The sequence below is a fragment of the Symphodus melops genome (genome assembly GCF_947650265.1).
Source record: "Symphodus melops genome assembly, chromosome: 2".
Classification (NCBI taxonomy): domain Eukaryota; kingdom Metazoa; phylum Chordata; class Actinopteri; order Labriformes; family Labridae; genus Symphodus; species Symphodus melops.
This window is the reverse complement of record NC_136692.1, coordinates 30,588,447-30,607,532: the sequence shown is the minus strand read 5'-3', so window position 1 is coordinate 30,607,532 and position 19,086 is coordinate 30,588,447. Positions and strand designations below refer to the sequence as shown.

The 19,086-nt window shown below is 45.4% G+C and overlaps 1 protein-coding gene across 1 annotated transcript in view; it reads right to left on the bottom strand.

Annotated features, from left to right (window-relative positions):
- The window catches only part of LOC306820368 (protein NLRC3-like), a 35,461-nt gene that overhangs the window by 3,752 nt on the left and 12,623 nt on the right, over positions 1–19,086 (bottom strand). The window contains exons 8-10 of the mRNA XM_079338188.1: positions 12,117–12,293; positions 2,235–2,408; positions 1,586–1,759 (exon numbers count right to left, since the gene is read on the bottom strand). Of these exons, the coding sequence (XP_079194314.1) occupies positions 1,586–1,759; positions 2,235–2,408; positions 12,117–12,293 (525 nt within the window). The remainder of the gene's footprint in view (positions 1–1,585; positions 1,760–2,234; positions 2,409–12,116; positions 12,294–19,086) is intronic.

The window sequence follows — 19,086 nt, the reverse complement described above, 5'->3', positions numbered from 1 at the left end:
TCTGCTGGATCAGCAGCAACACGGCTGCAGACAGGAACAGACTGAACAAACTGGTGAAGAAGGCCAGCTCTGTCCTGGGCTGCCCCCTGGACCCTGTGGAGGTCCTCGGCTGCGCCCTGGACCCTGTGGAGATCCTGGGCTGCGCCCTGGACCCTATGGAGGTCCTGGGCCGCCCCCTGGACCCTGTGGAGGTGGTGGAAGACGTAAGGATGATGAAGAAGCTATCATCCCTGATGGCGAACGTTTCCCACCCCCTGCATGGTACTGTAACAGCACAGGGCAGCTCCTTCAGTGACAGGCTCCACCCCCCGAGGTGTCTGAAGGAGAGATACCGCAGCTCCTTCCTTCCTGCTGCAGTCAGACTGTTTAACCAATCAGCTCCCAGTAGATCATAAAACACACCAAACTGGACAATTTACTCCTACTTCTTGTGCAATAATAATGTTATAAGATGTCACCTGATCTTATCTGTATTTTTATTTTTAAATTTGATTGCATTGTAATATTTATTTATTGGAAAATGTGTGCAATAACATTCCATCCTTATAGACTGGTGTAGTAATGACATATATTTTTCTAGGCCAACCCGAAAAAATGGCGTCGGTGGTTCCTACGAAAATTCGCCTATGGAATTTTTGCATTGGATTTTGGATCATTGCAGAAAATAAGCTCTGTGTCAAACACACGTTTCTGACGCGTTGTTGTTTTGTTTACCGGGATAATCTTTACAGATGAACATCATTTATATGAAGTTTGAAGAGTTAATGCAACCGGGAGAAGTGAAAAGCTAACGTTATGCGCTAGCGAACTACACCGCGGTCGGTTTATAGTGACATCACGACCGTTATGCTTCATCGATCTAATCTGTGGATTTGACAAGACAGCTAATGTTAGCTTAATAAGTTGTTTATTAACCTAATATTTACAAGAGCACTGACAAACATGACTAGAGGCTGTAAGTCTGTGTAAACAGTATGAACACTATCATGCCCACAGTGCATATAGACTGGTGTAGTTTTGAGTCCTAAAACCAGGAAGTGAGTTAGCATGTTAGCGCCATGGGTTCCTAACTCTAAAAGTCAATGTGGATTTTGAATGTGTTTGTGTTTAGACTGAAATAAGGTCTGTGGTTAACACAAGCTGAAGCGATGTTGATGTTTTGTTAGACGAGATAAACTATGTTAGCTAAGACCCCACTTGTGACTTTTAAAGTTTTTACGCAAACTTTAAACGGCGGTTGCTAACGAGTTGCTAACTGAAACTACAGTAGTTGTCATGGAGACACGTCATCACGCCGGGAACTCTCTCCCTAATCCTCCTTACATCTTTAAGTTACTGGCATTTCAACTGTTCTTTTTTATATGCATATTTACTAGCTTATTAATTATTGTTTAGATGCATATTCTTTCTACATTTCTTATTTTAATAATATTTTTATCTATTTTAATTTTTTTTTGTGTGATTTTCTTCTGCTATCCTGCTTTGCTGCTGTAACACTCTAAATGTCTCAGCTCGCAAGATGAATAAAGGATTATTTTATGTTATCTTAGGTGGAGGGTTTACTAAAGAACATTGAGAGACTGACCTCAGAGTCTCCAGTCCATAGTTTGGATTCTCCTGAAGTTCACACAGCAGCTTCACTCCTGAATCCTGCAGTTTGTTGTAGGTCAGGTCCAGCTCTCTGAGATGGGGGGGGTTGGACTTCAGAGCTGAGGCCAGAGAAGAACAGCTGATCTCTGACAAACTGCAGTACCTCAATCTGAATAAAGAATAAAAAGAAGAATACAAATAAATAATGATTACAGGATCATTTGTGATTGTGTATTCACTAAATCTAAATCCTCCAAATGTCAGCTCAACATTCATCCAGCTGTTCATGTGCACAGATGAAGAACAGGCTGCTGATCTCAGTCAGCTCTGTGATGTTACTACATTTATCAAATCACACATTATTCAATCACAAGTCTTCATGATTTCACTTCTTAACAGAACCAGAGGAAACCAGAGGCTTCATGTGCACCTTGTTCAACTTTACTTCACAGAGTCACAAAAACATTTTCCCATCAAATCTCTAAATTATTCAGAAACTTCAAGAATAAGAAATCTCCTAAATCATTAAATATACAGAGATTTAAATTCAGACAAATACTGAAAATATATAAATCCTGAAATGTGCAACAATGGAGGATGTGGATTGAAATGATTCAAATGAATGACACAGTCAGTGATCTGACCTCAGAGTCTCCAGTCTGCAGTTTGGACTCTGCAGATAATCACACAGCAGCTTCACTCCTGAATCCTGCAGGTTGTTGGAGCTCAGGTCCAGCTCTCTGAGATGGGAGGGGTTGGACTTCAGAGCTGAGGCCAGAGAAGAACAGCTGATCTTTGACAAACTGCAGGAACTCAATCTGAATAAAGAATAAAAGAAGTAAATGTAGATGACAGTGAGCTTTATACATGAATGTGTGATGTTGTCCACATGAACACACTGATGTGATCATCATCTGTTCATTCACACATTGAAGGACTTTTTATTGATTCATTCATGTTATAGTAAAATAACAGTCAACAATGAAGTCTTGAAGCATTGTGATGCTTAAGTGTTTGTTCAGCATGCTGGTAACTGTAAGAGTGGACTGAATCTATTTGATATTAATATGAGGCTGTGATAGAGCTGTCACCTTTCTCTCCTCCTTTCTTCTCTGAGGGAGAAACTCTTCATCCTTACATTTGGACTTTAGGAGCTCTCTTAAGGACTGACATGCTTTGTGAATAACGTTGATCTTTACCAGGATCTAGTCTTTAATCTAAGTAGAAATGTAGCTGCAGCGTGTTCCAGCTCCAGCTGTCTGCCACTGTGGCTGAAACTTCTCTTCTCCCTTCTGTTGTCCTCGTGCCCTGCTGTCACTCTCCACTCTTCTCAGGACTTTTTTCATTTCAATCTGGATTTTAACTCGTCTGTTGTCGGGATCTGATGCTTTTAAACCCTTGAACCAAAAGTCTTTCGCATGACAGAAAGCCTGGGCTAAAATCTGTGTGCCAGTGCACAATTCAAGTGTAGCGAGCGCTCACAGGAGTGACAGCAGTGAAGCTGTCTGGTACGTTGACAACACGTCCAACTTATTAAAGCAGTCAAAAAGATAGCACGCCAACGTGAACATCACTGCAAGCAGAAACAAAGAGAGTGTGGAGCAAAGCCAAGTCTCCTTTGCATTTAAACAGCCTCTTGATAATAATTCTGAACGGGCCAAATACATAACAAACACCACTGCTGTTTTTATTACGGTGGATTACATGCAGAATGGGACTTTGTGTTTTTACAAGTTCTTATATTCACAGAGGGAAATATGAACAGTTCTGAGATGAAACTATAGACTAGTATAGTAATGACGTATTTTTGTAGGCAAACCCGAAAAAATGGCGCCGGTGGTTCTTACTAATGTTGGGAATTTTCAGGAGCGAATACCTGACCAACGGTTATGTTGGGTTTTATGAAGTAAAATTTGATTGTCAAAATAAATTAATAATTAAGTTTATTTAATTATTAATCTAAATCAATAATTGTTATTAAACTGCGTTTAATAAACCTCGGGGCACCACCCTGTAAACAGGGAACAACCAAAATATTACCAATATCAGTCTCAAATTATTTAATTAAATACCAATATCATTAATAATTAATAATCTGTATTTAATTGAAGGTGTGAAATCCGAACACAAAGCCCTTTCACCCAGCCTAAGTCACAAAGCAAATTCACAGTGATCACAAACAACGACTTTTTAAGATATAATAGAATTTATTTAACAAAGCAACATCAAGTAAATCAATGAAACCCAATCAAACAAATAACCATCATAAGCCAAACTACAATTAACAAACAAAACAAACAAGCGTGGCACATGTGTGTGTGTGTGTGTGTGTGTGTGTGTGTGTGTGTGTGTGTGTGTGTGTGTGTGTGAGAGAGAGAGTGAGAGAGAGAGAGAGAAAAAGGGGGGGGGACAGACAGACAGAGACAGACAAAATGGCGACGACCACGCGCGGTCACGTGATGGCGGACACAGAACGTGATCTACGTTTCTGCAGCGTCTGGAAAGCCACAGGTCTCTATGTGTGTGCGTTTACCGAAAGGTGTGTGTGTAAAGGCGAGAGAGCGAGAGAAAACAACGCACCTCGACAGCTCAATCTCGGACTGGAGCTCACCACAACTCAGAGCACAGTTTACGTCGCGTACCAGAAGCTAGTGGCCGGATTTGTATCAGACGGCGTTCACACTAGTCTTTCTGATAGTGAGTCTATTACCCGGTTATGACGTGGGAGCTCACAGATGAACACATGGGACACAGCGGCACAAATAAAGGAGAACAAAAGAGATTTTACTCTGGTAAAATCTAAGACACATCGGTCAAACACCAAGCAAATATTATCACCGTTTCCCAATAATAACTCAGTTATTAAACACACTCTCTATATCTAACTGCCCAGACCTAGTTAAGCCTCACTTGTAACCGTTTGTCCACGGTTGATGAAAGGAAGAAAAGAGGTTCTGGAGCGGCCTTTCTGCAGTTGTAAGGTGACGGCGGTGCGTGTCCAGTGGGGTTGAGCAGGGCCGTCGTGTCCTCCGTCGAGCGAGGTGATCTCCGTGGGTGTCCTTTCTTTAAAGGACGGAACGAGACGTAATCCTTACAGTCTCTCTCAATACCGTTTTGATACGGGAGAAATAGAACGCTATACTTCTGAGATGCGTTCAAGTGGATGATCTAGGCTCGGAAATTAGGACGTCGGTGTGCTTCAAGGCCTTGGATCAGCTGCGCGCCAAAACTTAAACAAAGAGCAGCGTGCTGGAAACAGGAACAGAGTTGGGTATCCTCGGACGTCGCCAGACGACGTTTGAAAGAGAGAGAACAATGAGACATGGCCGGCTTTATACCTCCCAGACTTCACACCTCTGTGTTAGGTGTGGCAAAGCATTCTGGGAGTACCTGCAAGGCATGCTGGGATAAAGAGTCTTTTGTTGTAGTTCTCCAAACATACACAGCCTGAACTTTGCCATCCTGGCTGGACCCAACATCCCCCCTGGCCTGAAGAGCGGGATGCAGGTCATGGTCTTCAGGGCACTATGGGCCACCAGTCCACGTGCTTTGGAGATACTTGTACAAAAGTTAATTTGGCAAACAGTCCATAAATTCAAGAGGCATTTGGTCTGGGCAGACATTGAGGCAAAGTCTGGGCAGACTGTCTAACTATGTCTAACGCTAAACATCAAAACATAATCAGACATTAGCGAAGCATTGCTGCTCAAGGTGCATTCTTGGACAAAACACATGAAACAAACAAACAAGAGGAAGAGAGAAAGAGAAGAGTTTCATGTGTAGATGTGTGGGCTAACTCCTTGACTGGGCAGGAGAAAGCCTGTGTGTGTTTGTGGCATGTCAGTGCGTAATGTACATGTACATGTAGAGTCTCACTATGGGTGTGAGGCCACAAAACAAAACAAAAACAACAACAACAAAAGCGTGAGTAGAGTGACTGGATTTTGAAATGGGAGCTACTCCCGCCTCCCCAATGTGGAGTCAGAACCTGGTTCTTTGTAAGGGCTGGAGGCCTGACACTGTCTTACCCCATCTATCACCCCCCTCGGAATTGTGCTAGTCATTTCACTGCCGAGACCTGCTTCCTTATGAAGCTCTTGGGAACTCTGGTTATACCTACCCTTCTGACTTAGGCTTCGGCCATCCCGAGAGTTCCTCTTGGGAACTCTGGTTATACCTACCCTTCTGTCTTAGGCTTCGGTCATCCCGAGAGTTCTGTTCAGGTCTGTCAGTGATTGACTCCTCAGGCTGGAACCTACCCTACGGCTGGCTCAACCCTTCACCCCCCTGGCTCTGTCGTCTTCTCTGCCGGTGACGTGGTCTCTTGGACTGCTTCATAGCACGAGGCAATTTGTTGCCTTCAAGTGCTACGTCACCTTTGTGACGCTCAGGGTGTATGTGTGGGAACCTGCAGGTAGTAGGAGAGGGCCTGCTGTAATCTCTGCCTGAGGGGGCTGAGATGTCACCCCCCTTCCCATGGGGTGATTCAAACCTGTGAAGGTGTGAAAAGGTGTGGCAGCTGTCAATATACCGGAGCGTTTTGTCAAAGGGAGGGGCTCTACAGTCAAAATCTTTCTGTTCAGGATTGACAGGGGGAACAAGACTTTGTTTAGTCATTAGACTAACCTGGCTGCTCGGTTTTCTACTGAGCTTTTTCAGCAGGGGCGTTTGATTTTTTAAGGGGCTTGGTGCACGATCAGAGTCGTATCCTGACGACGTGGCTCCCTGAATTAATTCAAACGTGTCTAACACCTTCTGCTTGGCAGTTTGTCGGTGCTGACAAAGAGATTTGTTCTCTTTCGGCAGGGATTGGACCTCTGGCTGGAGTGTCTCCACTGAGGCGCTGACACTCTGTCTGGTCCGTAAACCATGAGTAACAGCCTGGTGGGAGTTGCCCGAGTCGTCTGAAGACTCATAAGTCCTCTGGTCGTCCAACATGTCTGTCTCCTTCCTCCAGGGATCTGGTTCAGTATCCCATCCCTTGTGTAGGGCTTCCTCAGCTGGCGTGGGGGCTGCGGTGCGTACCTGCTCCTCCTGAATTCCGGGTACCATGACACTTTCTTTCATTCGTCTGGCTAACCTGCAGCTTTCTTGCAGTATTTTATTCTCCTCCTGCAGGGCCTTGCATTCGACTTGCAAGGTCTTAAGTCGGTCCTGCATCCTTTTGAAGCCGTCCTTTAGGATCTGGTTATCTTCTTGCACCTGGGCGAGCTGTGCCTGGTGTCTCTTTTGCTGCAAATATGATTTGCGCTGAAAAGGGAGGAGAAGTTGGCCGAGAACATTCGAAGATGTGTACTGTGGTTTCCCTGTTCGATGAGTTATATACTCAACCGACTCATTTAATTTATCTTCGCCTGTGCTGAGGGTGGAGGAGTTCAGACTGTTGACCTTTAAAGGGACGTGGTTTAAACCTGCAACTCCAACCTGAGGAGGTGGATTGTGTGATCCACAGGGGGCCTTGGTCCCTGACTGCTGAATGTCTTTCGCAGACATTCTGTCTTTGTTGGGGGTGATCTTGGCTCGGGGGTTGGCCTGGTCACCTACCTTTCTCAAGGTGTCCTTACAAATGCTAATGAAATAGCTGATCAGGTTGGCAATCCCCTCTAAGGAGAGCTGCGTCAGACCAGCAACAGTTTCTTTTGGTGATGTGTGGTGGTCTGATCCAAAAGGAGTCTTAGCTCCTGGCTCACAAGAAGTTTTGGTACCCATGTTAATGTTAATGTTGATGTGGTAAAACAGAATACCTTAGTGGATTACTGTTTGTGAAGCTGCAAGATAAAAAGTCAGCAGGAGGCAATTCTGACCTACGGTTCTAAACCGGATCAGTGCAGTCTGTCCTGGCAGCTAGGTGCGAACATTCACACCTCAAGTCCTTTTGAGGATTGGGGGAAGACACACCTCTCAGGCAGCTGGCTCTGTAACAATTTTAAAGTTACACTCCTGACTAAACAAATGGCTAACTTGTTGTCTCCAACAACAATAAGCACACAAAAATTATTAAACTACTCACTCGTCAACACGCAGCAGCACAACTAACACACAACTTGATGTTTGCTTTGCTTTAAAAACAACAAAAAGTAATCTCCCAAAGAAAAGAGAATTTCCTTAGTTTGGATCACTGTGAACAAACAATGTAACAAAGCTGGTTTATTAAGGGCCTCACACGGGGCACCATTATGTTGGGAATTTTCAGGAGCGAATACCTGACCAACGGTTATGTTGGGTTTTATGAAGTAAAATTTGATTGTCAAAATAAATTAATAATTAAGTTTATTTAATTATTAATCTAAATCAATAATTGTTATTAAACTGCGTTTAATAAACCTCAGGGCACCACCCTGTAAACAGGGAACAACCAAAATATTACCAATATCAGTCTCAAATTATTTAATTAAATACCAATATCATTAATAATTAATAATCTGTATTTAATTGAAGGTGTGAAATCCGAACACAAAGCCCTTTCACCCAGCCTAAGTCACAAAGCAAATTCACAGTGATCACAAACAACGACTTTTTAAGATATAATAGAATTTATTTAACAAAGCAACATCAAGTAAATCAATGAAACCCAATCAAACAAATAACCATCATAAGCCAAACTACAATTAACAAACAAAACAAACAAGCGTGGCACATGTGTGTGTGTGTGTGTGTGTGTGTGTGTGTGTGTGTGTGTGTGTGTGTGTGTGTGTGTGAGAGAGAGAGTGAGAGAGAGAGAGAGAAAAAGGGGGGGGGACAGACAGACAGAGACAGACAAAATGGCGACGACCACGCGCGGTCACGTGATGGCGGACACAGAACGTGATCTACGTTTCTGCAGCGTCTGGAAAGCCACAGGTCTCTATGTGTGTGCGTTTACCGAAAGGTGTGTGTGTAAAGGCGAGAGAGCGAGAGAAAACAACGCACCTCGACAGCTCAATCTCGGACTGGAGCTCACCACAACTCAGAGCACAGTTTACGTCGCGTACCAGAAGCTAGTGGCCGGATTTGTATCAGACGGCGTTCACACTAGTCTTTCTGATAGTGAGTCTATTACCCGGTTATGACGTGGGAGCTCACAGATGAACACATGGGACACAGCGGCACAAATAAAGGAGAACAAAAGAGATTTTACTCTGGTAAAATCTAAGACACATCGGTCAAACACCAAGCAAATATTATCACCGTTTCCCAATAATAACTCAGTTATTAAACACACTCTCTATATCTAACTGCCCAGACCTAGTTAAGCCTCACTTGTAACCGTTTGTCCACGGTTGATGAAAGGAAGAAAAGAGGTTCTGGAGCGGCCTTTCTGCAGTTGTAAGGTGACGGCGGTGCGTGTCCAGTGGGGTTGAGCAGGGCCGTCGTGTCCTCCGTCGAGCGAGGTGATCTCCGTGGGTGTCCTTTCTTTAAAGGACGGAACGAGACGTAATCCTTACAGTCTCTCTCAATACCGTTTTGGAAACAGGAACAGAGTTGGGTATCCTCGGACGTCGCCAGACGACGTTTGAAAGAGAGAGAACAATGAGACATGGCCGGCTTTATACCTCCCAGACTTCACACCTCTGTGTTAGGTGTGGCAAAGCATTCTGGGAGTACCTGCAAGGCATGCTGGGATAAAGAGTCTTTTGTTGTAGTTCTCCAAACATACACAGCCTGAACTTTGCCATCCTGGCTGGACCCAACACTAAGATTCTCCTATGGGATTTTTGCATTGGATTTTGGATCATTGCAGAAAATAAGCTCAGTGTCAAACACACGTTTCTGATGCTTCTGTTAATCTTTACAGATGAACATCATTTATATGAAGTTTGAAGAGTTAATGTAGCCGAGAGAAGTAAAAAGCTAACGTTATGCTCTAGCAAAATACACCACGGTCGGTATATAATGACGTCACGACCGTTTTGCTTTATCGATCTAATCAGCAGATTTGACAAGCTAGTTAAACGTTTGCTTAATGAGTTGTTTATTAACCTCTGTAAGTAGGATTAGGGAGAGAGTTCCCGGTGTGATGACGTTTAATGTCTGCGACAACCACTGTAGTTTCAGTTAGCTACTCGTTCGCAACCACCATTTAAAGTTCACGTAAAAACTTTGAAATTCACAAGTGGAGTCTTAGCTAACATAGTTTATCTCGTCTGACCACAAACACATTCAATTATACCCATTGACTTTTAGAGTTAGGAACCCATGGCGCTAAAATGCTAACTCACTTCCTGGTTTTAGGACTCAAAACTACACCAGTCTATACTGTCCCAGATGTAATTTTTTGTTTTTTTTTCTGTGCTCGAAGAGCGCTTGTATCCGGGATCTCGTTCTTTTGGTTATGACCCAAAGCTTATAACCATAGATGAGGTTTGGAAAGAAGATCGACTAGTAAATTGAGAGCTTCATCTTTCGGCTTAGCTCCTTCTGCACCACAACGGACCAATACTACAACCTCATGACTTTCAATCTCACGCTCCATCATCTCCCCACTGGAGAACAAGAACCTGAGAAAGACCTCCACCTGGGGCAAGGACTCCCTACTGACCTGGAGAGCTCAAGCCACCCTTTTCCGATCGAGAACCATGATCTCAGATTTAGAGGTACTCCTGCACGCTTGGCCTGCAGGTACCCGTCAGCTGCCTCAGGAGTCCTATGAGCTAACAATGCCCGATAGGACTCTTTCTTTAGTTTGACAGCGTCCCTTACTTCCAGTGTCCACCACCGGGTTTGGAGATTGCCGCTATGACAGGCTCCAGAGACCCTGCGACCACAGCTCAGAGCAGCCTCTTTGACAAAGGAGGTGGAGAACATGGTCCACTTGGACTCAATGTCTCCAGCGTCCCCTGGGATCTGTGAGAAACTCTACCGGAGATGGGATTTGAAGACCTCACTAATAGAGGGTTCTGCCAGACGTTCCCAGAAGACCCTCACAACACATTTGGGCCTGCCAAGTCTGACTGGCTTCCTCCCCCGCCAGCGTATCCAACTCACTACCAGGTGGTGATCAGTTGACAGTTCACCCCCTCTCTTCACCCGAGTGTCCGAGACAAACGGCCAGAGGTCAGATGACACGACCACAAAGTCTATGATCGACTTCAAGCCTGGAGTGTCCTGGTGCCACATGTTCTTATGGACATCCCAGTGCCTGAACTTGGTGTTTGTTATGGACAAACTGTGACAAGCACAGAAGTCCAACAACAGAAGACCACTTGGGTTCAGATTGGAGAGGCCATTCACTCCAATCACCCCCTCCAAGTCTCACTGTAGTTGCCCGCATGAGCGTTAAAGTTTCCCAGTTGAACAATGGAGCACTGTCCAGCACCCCTCCCAGGGATTCCAAGAAGGCAGGGTACTCCGCACTGATGTTCGGCCAAGACAGCAGTCTGAGACCTGTCCCTTACCCAAAGGCGTAGGGATGCGACCCTCTCGTTTATCAGGGTGAATTTCAACACATGGCGGCTGAGCTGTGAGGCTCTGAGCAAGCCCACACCAGCCTCTGCTCTGCTTTGTATTGTCCTCTCACCAAGGGCAACTCCAGGGAACTGAAGAATCAAGCCTCTCTCGAGGAGCTGGGTTCCAGAGCCCATGCTGTGCGTCCACCTCCTACACAAGCTCAGGCTCCTTCCTCCCCAGTGAGGTGACATTCCATGTCCCAACAGCGAGAAGCTGTGTCCAGGGATCGGGTCGCTGAGGTCCCCACTGTGGACTGCCATCCACACTGATCCAAACTTTTTTGTTTTTTAATGTTTAATTTAAAATGTAATGAAAAAGAAACCTGAGCAGGTGAAGTCTGAACTGTCCATGCTGAACTTAAGACAATGTGTAAAAGGGAAGTTGTAAATGTTCCTGATAAAGAAAAAGAAAGTGTTGCATCAGGTCCCTTACTGGACCCAAAATGTACCGAACCCAATCTTCAGAACTGAGAACCGTACCCAACCCTAATGTTTGTGTAGCGTTACAGCCCGAGTAGAGACACAGCTGATAGTAAAATCATTTCATCAAGTTCTCAACAAATCAAAATGTGAACCACGTTTGAACAGCATCCCCCCCTTTTTAAAAGCAGGAATAAGACGGGGGTCCTTCATGTTGTAGCTCACCACTTTTTATGTCTCTGTTTCTGTAAAAGTCTGTCAGAGCTGACTAAAATCTGGGACACAACTTTAACACGTCCAAATGTTCCTAAAAACAAAATTTTAAAGTGTCGATGACTATTATACTATTTTTACACCTTTAGTATCAGAAGGTTTTATACTTTGAAGAGTTTGACACTTTTTTAAATAGTTTAAAGTTGTAACTTGTTTTCTGCCATCGGGCAGGTTTAGACATTAAACAAACAAATCAGAACCAACATTTGGGATTTCAAATTAGTTTCATAATAAAAATCTTTTAAAGGGATTTTCATTAAAAAAGGAATAAGTTCATTTGTAAGTGGTATTTTTAAGTTTGTTTGTCTGGGACATGATGTTTCCCAATTCTCAACAATGGGTGAAATTCAACCACAGCCAACACAGTTTCTATTATATTCATATCTATATTACAGTCAGTGATCTGACCTCAGAGTCTCCAGTCTGCAGTTTGGACTCTGCAGATAATCACACAGCAGCTTCACTCCTGAATCCTGCAGGTTCTTGTTGTTACTCAGGTCCAGCTCTCTGAGATGGGAGGGGTTGGACTTCAGAGCTGAGACCAGAGAAGAACAGCTGATCTCTGACAAACTGCAGCGCTCCAATCTGAATAAAGAATAAAAGTAAATGTAGATGACAGTGAGCTTTATACATGAATTTGTGATGTCGTCTACATGAACACACTGATGTGATCGTCATCAATTACTGTTATTTTATATCAAATTAAATGCTAGTCGTGGTTGTAGTTTGGCACCTTTGTGATGAAATGTCAATTTAATTTCCGTTAATGAGTAGCATTTAGCAAGCTGTCGTGTTATGTGTTATGCAGCAACCTGTAGCCTACAGTACATCCAAGGCAAATTTCCTGCGGGACTAAATAAAGTAATCTTGAATCAGCAGATTGCTGTGTTTAGCTCCATCTTTTCAGGTCGGCTCGATACTCTTGGCACCCCAACGGAAGGGTCCCAAAAAGTGGGACGGTACGGATCGGTTATTTGGGAATCTTTCCCAGGTCTATGGAAATTCGCAATGTACCAAGACGAACCGAGCCGAACTGCTTGGTGGAAACGGGGCTTAATAAAAGTAGCTTCGCCTGAATGTTTATTGATTTTATATAAAATCCCCTTTATATTATAATATCGCACTGTAATTAAAAAAACATATTTTTGGTCATAGTAATTAATCATTAAAAAGATGTAGATGTTCACGTTTTTTTGTTGTTCCCTTTGCTTTGCATTTGTGTTTTTGTAAACCGATTGTGCCATAATACGATCACTCTAGGACACAACAGTGAACGACTGTGGTTCGAGGGGGAACAGTCGCTGGAGGTTCCATTTATTCTGAACAACAGGTTGTATGAGTGTCTGTCCCATGTTGTTACAGAACAAATCCACTTTAAATGCTCCACCATTCTGAATGCTGTGGATAGTGTGAAACCAACAGCTGTCACATCCCCAGGTTAAGTGTTCTGTTTTTTTTCTGTTTACCCTCATGTTTCATGTCTTGTGTCTTGCCACGCTATGACGGATTAAGCTGGGCTCTCGTAATATAGCCATCAGTAAACACCCAAACAACTGCTCTTTAAATTATAACAGAATTTATTTAACAACGAAACATCAAATTAATCAATGAAACTCAATTAAACAAACAAAAGTTATAAACTAGACTACAGGGAACAAACATAAACAAGTGTGGTGAGTGTGTGTGTGTGTGTGTGTGTGAGAGAGAGAGAAAAACAAGATCGCTGAGGGCGACAATGCGTCATGTGGTCCCCTCACATGGTCAAGATGGTGGACAATAAGAAGGGGCCATGTGGTCACCTGATAAAATAGCTGGAGCTCTCTGAGCTGAGTTCAGTAACTATAACTTAAACAGCAGAAAGCCAGTGGCCAGACTTTGATTCAACGGTACACTGGTCTCTCTGATGGTGAAAGTAATTAACTGAAAGTAAACTAGCATAGCATTTAATGCGTCAACAATAATGCACAATTATTGCCTATTTCTAAAAGCTATTTCTGCCCAGACCAAAATCTCTTACTGTGGATCACTCCTAGTGATTGTTGCAAGGTTCATTTGGTCTTCACTTTGTTGAATGTTCAAATCAGCAGCTTCAGGCAGCTTTCCTTTGTGGCAGATGCAGGAGTAGGTAGCAGGATTCAGATATTGGACTTTAGCCTTGCTCTAATTGTCCTTCTGGATTCTGGAGCCGGATTCTTTGTGTCCTTGTGGATTCAGGGATCAGTGGCTTTCTTCAGCGCTCCTGTCTGATTGCATTCGTTGACATCTTACAAAAACTAAAGGGGAGAAACTCTTTGTGCTTGAACCAGGTAGTTCTGATCGTGTCCAAAACTCTCAAAAATATGCAGTGGAAGCAGTCATCTGAAGCCTCTGATGCTTGATTCAGCATTTGGAAGTCTACCGAACCTATGCAGCAGTCAGGGAGGAGTGATTTGCAGTCCCTAGAAGTTTTGGTCATCTTATGGAAAATCCAGAGTAGGTTACCTGTAGTACCTGGAGGTTAGCCGAGAAGAGGGATTGGCCTCCTTGAATGCTGGAAATACAGGATCTCTGGAGCTCAGATTTCTATCAGGTTGTGAGGGCTCCCTCTGGTAAAGGGCTGGTGTACACTGTGGCTCCTGTGAATGACCTGCAAAAGGTCTGCAATGTTCATTGGGACATGTTAAAGCCTGTAGTTAGACCAGGCAGAGCTGAAGCGTGTGCAGGGGGAACTCAAGGTCAGACTCCGAGAGGCAAAGGAGGAGTACAGAAGGAAGGTAGAACAGAAGCTGTAGCAGAACAACATGAGGGAGGTCTGGGAGGGCATGAAAACCATCACAGGCTGCAAGAAGAAAAACAACAACGCAGAAGACGGGGACCCTGAGAGAGCAAACCAGCTCAACTTGTTTTTTAACAGGTTCGACAGCCCCGTCGCTGCAGCCAGTACCTGTCCCCCCAGCACCCCTCTACACACCCCCTCCCCCCTCTCACTCCCCCAACACCTCCACCAGAACAGATACAATCTCCAGTGACAATCCATCCCCCCTCCCCCCCACCATCACCAGAGACCAGGTGAGCATGGAGCTGAAGAGACTCCGCCCCAGGAAGGCAGCAGGCCCAGACAAGGTGTGTCCCAGGATGCTAAAGGCCTGCTCTGCTGAGCTGGGGGAGCCACTCCAGCACATCTTCAACATGAGCCTGCGGCTCGGGAAGGTTCCTGTGCTCTGGAAGACCTCGTGCCTCACCCCGGTCCCCAAGAAGAAAAACCCCAGTGAGCCAGGCGACTTCAGACCAATCGCTCTGACATCCCACGTTATGAAGACCTTCGAACGGCTGCTGCTCCAACACCTCAGACCCCAGGTACAACACGCACAGGATCCCCTGCAGTTTGCATACCAGGCAAAGGTGGGCGTGGACGATGCCATCCTCTATCTTCTACACAGGGCTTACTCTCATCTGGACAAAGGGAGCAGCGTGATGAGAATCATGTTCTTTGATTTCTCAAGCGCCTTCGACACCATCCATCCCCTCCTACTGAGAGACAAGCTGACCGAGATGAGGGTGGACTCGCACCTGGTGAGGTGGATCACGGACTACCTCACAGAGAGACCACAGTACGTCAGACTGAAGGACTGCACATCTGACACTGTGGTCAGCAGCACCGGTGCACCACAGGCGACTGTGCTCTTCCACGTCCTGTTCACCCTGTACACCTCTGACTTCCAGTATAACTCTGAGCTCTGCCACATGCAGAAATACTCGGACGACACTGCGATAGTTGCTTGTGTCAGGGATGGACAGGAGGAGGAGTACAGGAGCCTGATCGAGGACTTTGTGACGTGGTGCAGTGACAACCATCTGCAGCTAAACACCTCCAACACCAAGGAGATGGTGGTGGACTTCCGAAGGAAGAAACCACATCTAGAACCTGTTTCCATCGGCGGGGTCGACGTGGAGGTGGTCAGGACCTACGGGTACCTGGGGCTGCAGCTGGATGACAAGCTGGACTGGTCGCCTAACATGGACACTACCTGCAGGAAGGGACAGAGCCGTCTGTACTTCCTGAGAAGGCTGGGGTCCTTCAACATCTGCAAAAAGCTGCTGCAGATGTTCTACCAGTCTGTGGTGTCCAGCGTCCTCTTCTACGCAGTGGTGTGCTGGGGAGGAAGCTGCAAGAAGAGGGACGCAGCACGCCTGGACAGACTGGTGAGGAGGGCCGGCTCTGTGGTGGGCACAGTGCTGGACTCACTGGTGACAGTGGTAGAGAGGAGGTCTCTGGACAAAATGCTCTCCATCAGGGACAACACACACCACCCTCTGCACAGCACCTTCACCGGGCAGAGGAGCATGTTCAGCGACAGACTGCTCTCACAGTCGTGCTCCACGGACAGGCTCAAGAACTCTTTTGTCCCCCTGGCCATCAGATTGTACAACACTTCACTGTCACGGCAGGGAAGAAGCGCACGGTGATCCCTGGACTCTTTTTTCACTTTTTTCTCATTCCTCATCTGCACTGCTGAGCTCAGAGTCAGCCCCCAGTTGGACACTTTTATTGCATATTGATAGTCACCTCACTGAGCACTGGTCACTTTAAAGATAATCACCCTATTCATGTCTGGTTTCATCCTACTGTTGTGTTATGCTACATCTGTAATGGTTGACATGATCACCCTAATTAGGTCAAGTTTCACTCTATTGTCTTCAACACTTAATGCTAATCTGCTCCTCAATAGTTGGGTACTTAATGATGATAATCACCCCAATCACTCCTGGTTTCACCTTATTGTCTAGGACACGTAATGCTAATCACTGCTCCTTTAAGTTGGTGAGCCAATTTACATCCCTGCATTGACTGTTTAATGACTGTACTCACACCTCTGGCACTACCTCAAACACCTCTGTACATACACATGTAACTAGTTTCTAGAAGGTCAGCACTTTGTTTCTAAGGCTCTTTAACTGTTTACAGGTCTCTTTTAACCAACACATGTTTTTCTCTCCTTCACAGGTTATGTACATTATGCTATATAAGTTTTAAGTCTAATTGCTAATGCTAACTGCACAGGTTTAACATATAATTATGTTTATTCTTAGTCACATAGGGGCTGCTAAATCTTGTTTGGGGGATTTTGTATACAGAGGGGAGGGGGGACAGCGGGTGTGTATTGTAACTAATGTCTTGTGTCCTGCCTGTCTGTATACTGCTACTGGATGCCTTGAATTTCCCTCGGGATCAATAAAGTATCTATCTATCTATCTATCTATCTATCTATCTATCTATCTATCTATCTATCTATCTATCTGTGGCTGCACTTCTCCCACCAAGGGTGCCGTCTCCACCTGTCATCGTGCCAGTGGATGGTGACTCCTCCACTGAAAATGACCTTCGGCTCTTGGTCCCCAAGAACCCTTTTCCACCACGAGAACCGGTCAAGGTCCCTTGCGTTTCACAGAACCTGCTGTCATAACCCCATTGCACACTAGAAACAACCCAGTGATGCCTACAGCACATGGAAGTTTGACACTGCCCTCCCCGTCACTATCTCCAACTGACCAACCAAGTACTAGTCAGCAGGCATTACGACAAACAGCTCGTTCTACAGCTGGCCACCATTCTAATGTGCACCATCTCCCCCGGACTGCTGGTTCAGGGGACAGCGCCAATCTTGGACCACTAGGTCCTGTGTCTAATGCCCAATCTGCCATTTTTAGGCAATGGTGTCAACATTGTGTTTTGCTTGTGTTCTTCCGCTCCCTGCCATGGTATGGCACTGTGCCAGGGTTGGCACACACTAATGAAGGGGTGGTGCCATACACACCATTAAATTCAGGTGCATATGGCACCTGTCCCTCTCTCTTTCCAGCTCTCCTCCCTGGTGGATTACTGACATTTGTTGGCACAGTAAGCTGTTTGCACGTCTACCAGCCGCTCTCGATGCACGTTGCTCCGGCAAAGCGTAGCTGCCTGCTGGTGTCATGGGAGACAGGTTGCTTGGAGTGAAGTGTGTGTGTGCTCTCGGTAAGTCGCCACAGTCCGGTTTCTTTCATGTCTGTGACACTGTTCCCAACTGACTGTCCTACTTTTATGCTGCAGTGTGTCTGTGCTGCGGCCGTGTAGGCGCTCTCTTCCTCCACTGTTTCAGAGGCTGAGCCTGCATCCTCAACTGATCTGGTATGTACAGTATATTCACAGACAAATATAGATTATATGTCCATGTAATGCAACTACTAAATTTCTGTATTTGTCTTGTTAGAGGCTTGGGTCGTCAGTTGTCTTCGGCCATCAGCCGCATCACTGCTGTTTTGGATACCTTGTGATAATTTGGTCATTTAAAAAAATATGTGATTGATGGTGTGGTCTCATTGAACCTGCTCGGCTTTAGGTGGACCCATTGCCCATCTGTGGGGGATGGCCTCAAAATCAAAGGGACACTAAAGACATCATTTAAAGACCAATTGCAGGCTCTCACTGCCAAGACCAAAGTCCTTAATGTTGGTGTTTCGTTGTTTGGTTGATAATTAATTTTGTTTGCTCATGTCTTTCCTTCGTTATTTTCCTTATTATTGACTGTCAGCACTGTTTTACTTGCTGTATTGGCCTGATTATATAATAACTTTTTGTTTCTTTGATCAGGAGCTGAGGGCCCAAGGCGGCAGTTCGGTCCACTGGTGGTGTTTTTTTCGTGGTGTGGAGTGTCAAGGGTGGTTACGTTAAGGATCCCTTCCCCTTTTCGTTTCCCTCACTAGGTCGTCCTCAGACGAGCCTTCCATCATCGCTTCCAGTCATCCCAGTCTTTCATACTTCCGGCCAGCTCGTTGGGGCTTCGCGCTCCTGCGTCCTTCTTGATAACATCCAGAAATGTTATTGTGGGACGTCCTTGAGACTGGTACCCATGTGCTGGTTCACACAGCACCAGTTTGCTGGCTGGCAGCTCTTGGTGTCTTTGGCAGTGTCCTGCAAGTCTCATTCTCCTGGCAGCTATTTTGTCGCTCACCCTGAGTACTCCAGTATACAGAGACTTGTTGGTGACATGTGCGCTCTTGCTGATACTCAGCACTACACGTAGCATTCTGGTGTAGCACCCATCTCCATGCCATTCAGGGCTCTTCATGCAAGTGCCTTTCTCACTTTCAGATCTTGCTGTGTCGATTTGACCCATGAGCCCAGGTACTTAAAGCTGTGGACTTCCTTCAGAGCAGTGCCTCCTGTTGTTGTAAGGGGTGGGTGTTCTGCTTGGATGTTATAGATGATCACCTCAGTTTTCTTGGCGTTCCGCCGGAGGCCAACCTTGGCACTCTCTGACTCCGCTCTGCTCAGGAGCTCTTGTGCTTGCTCAATATAGTTGGAGAGCAGGCAGATGTCGTCCGCATAGTCCAGATCAGTCAGGACTACTGCAGGGTG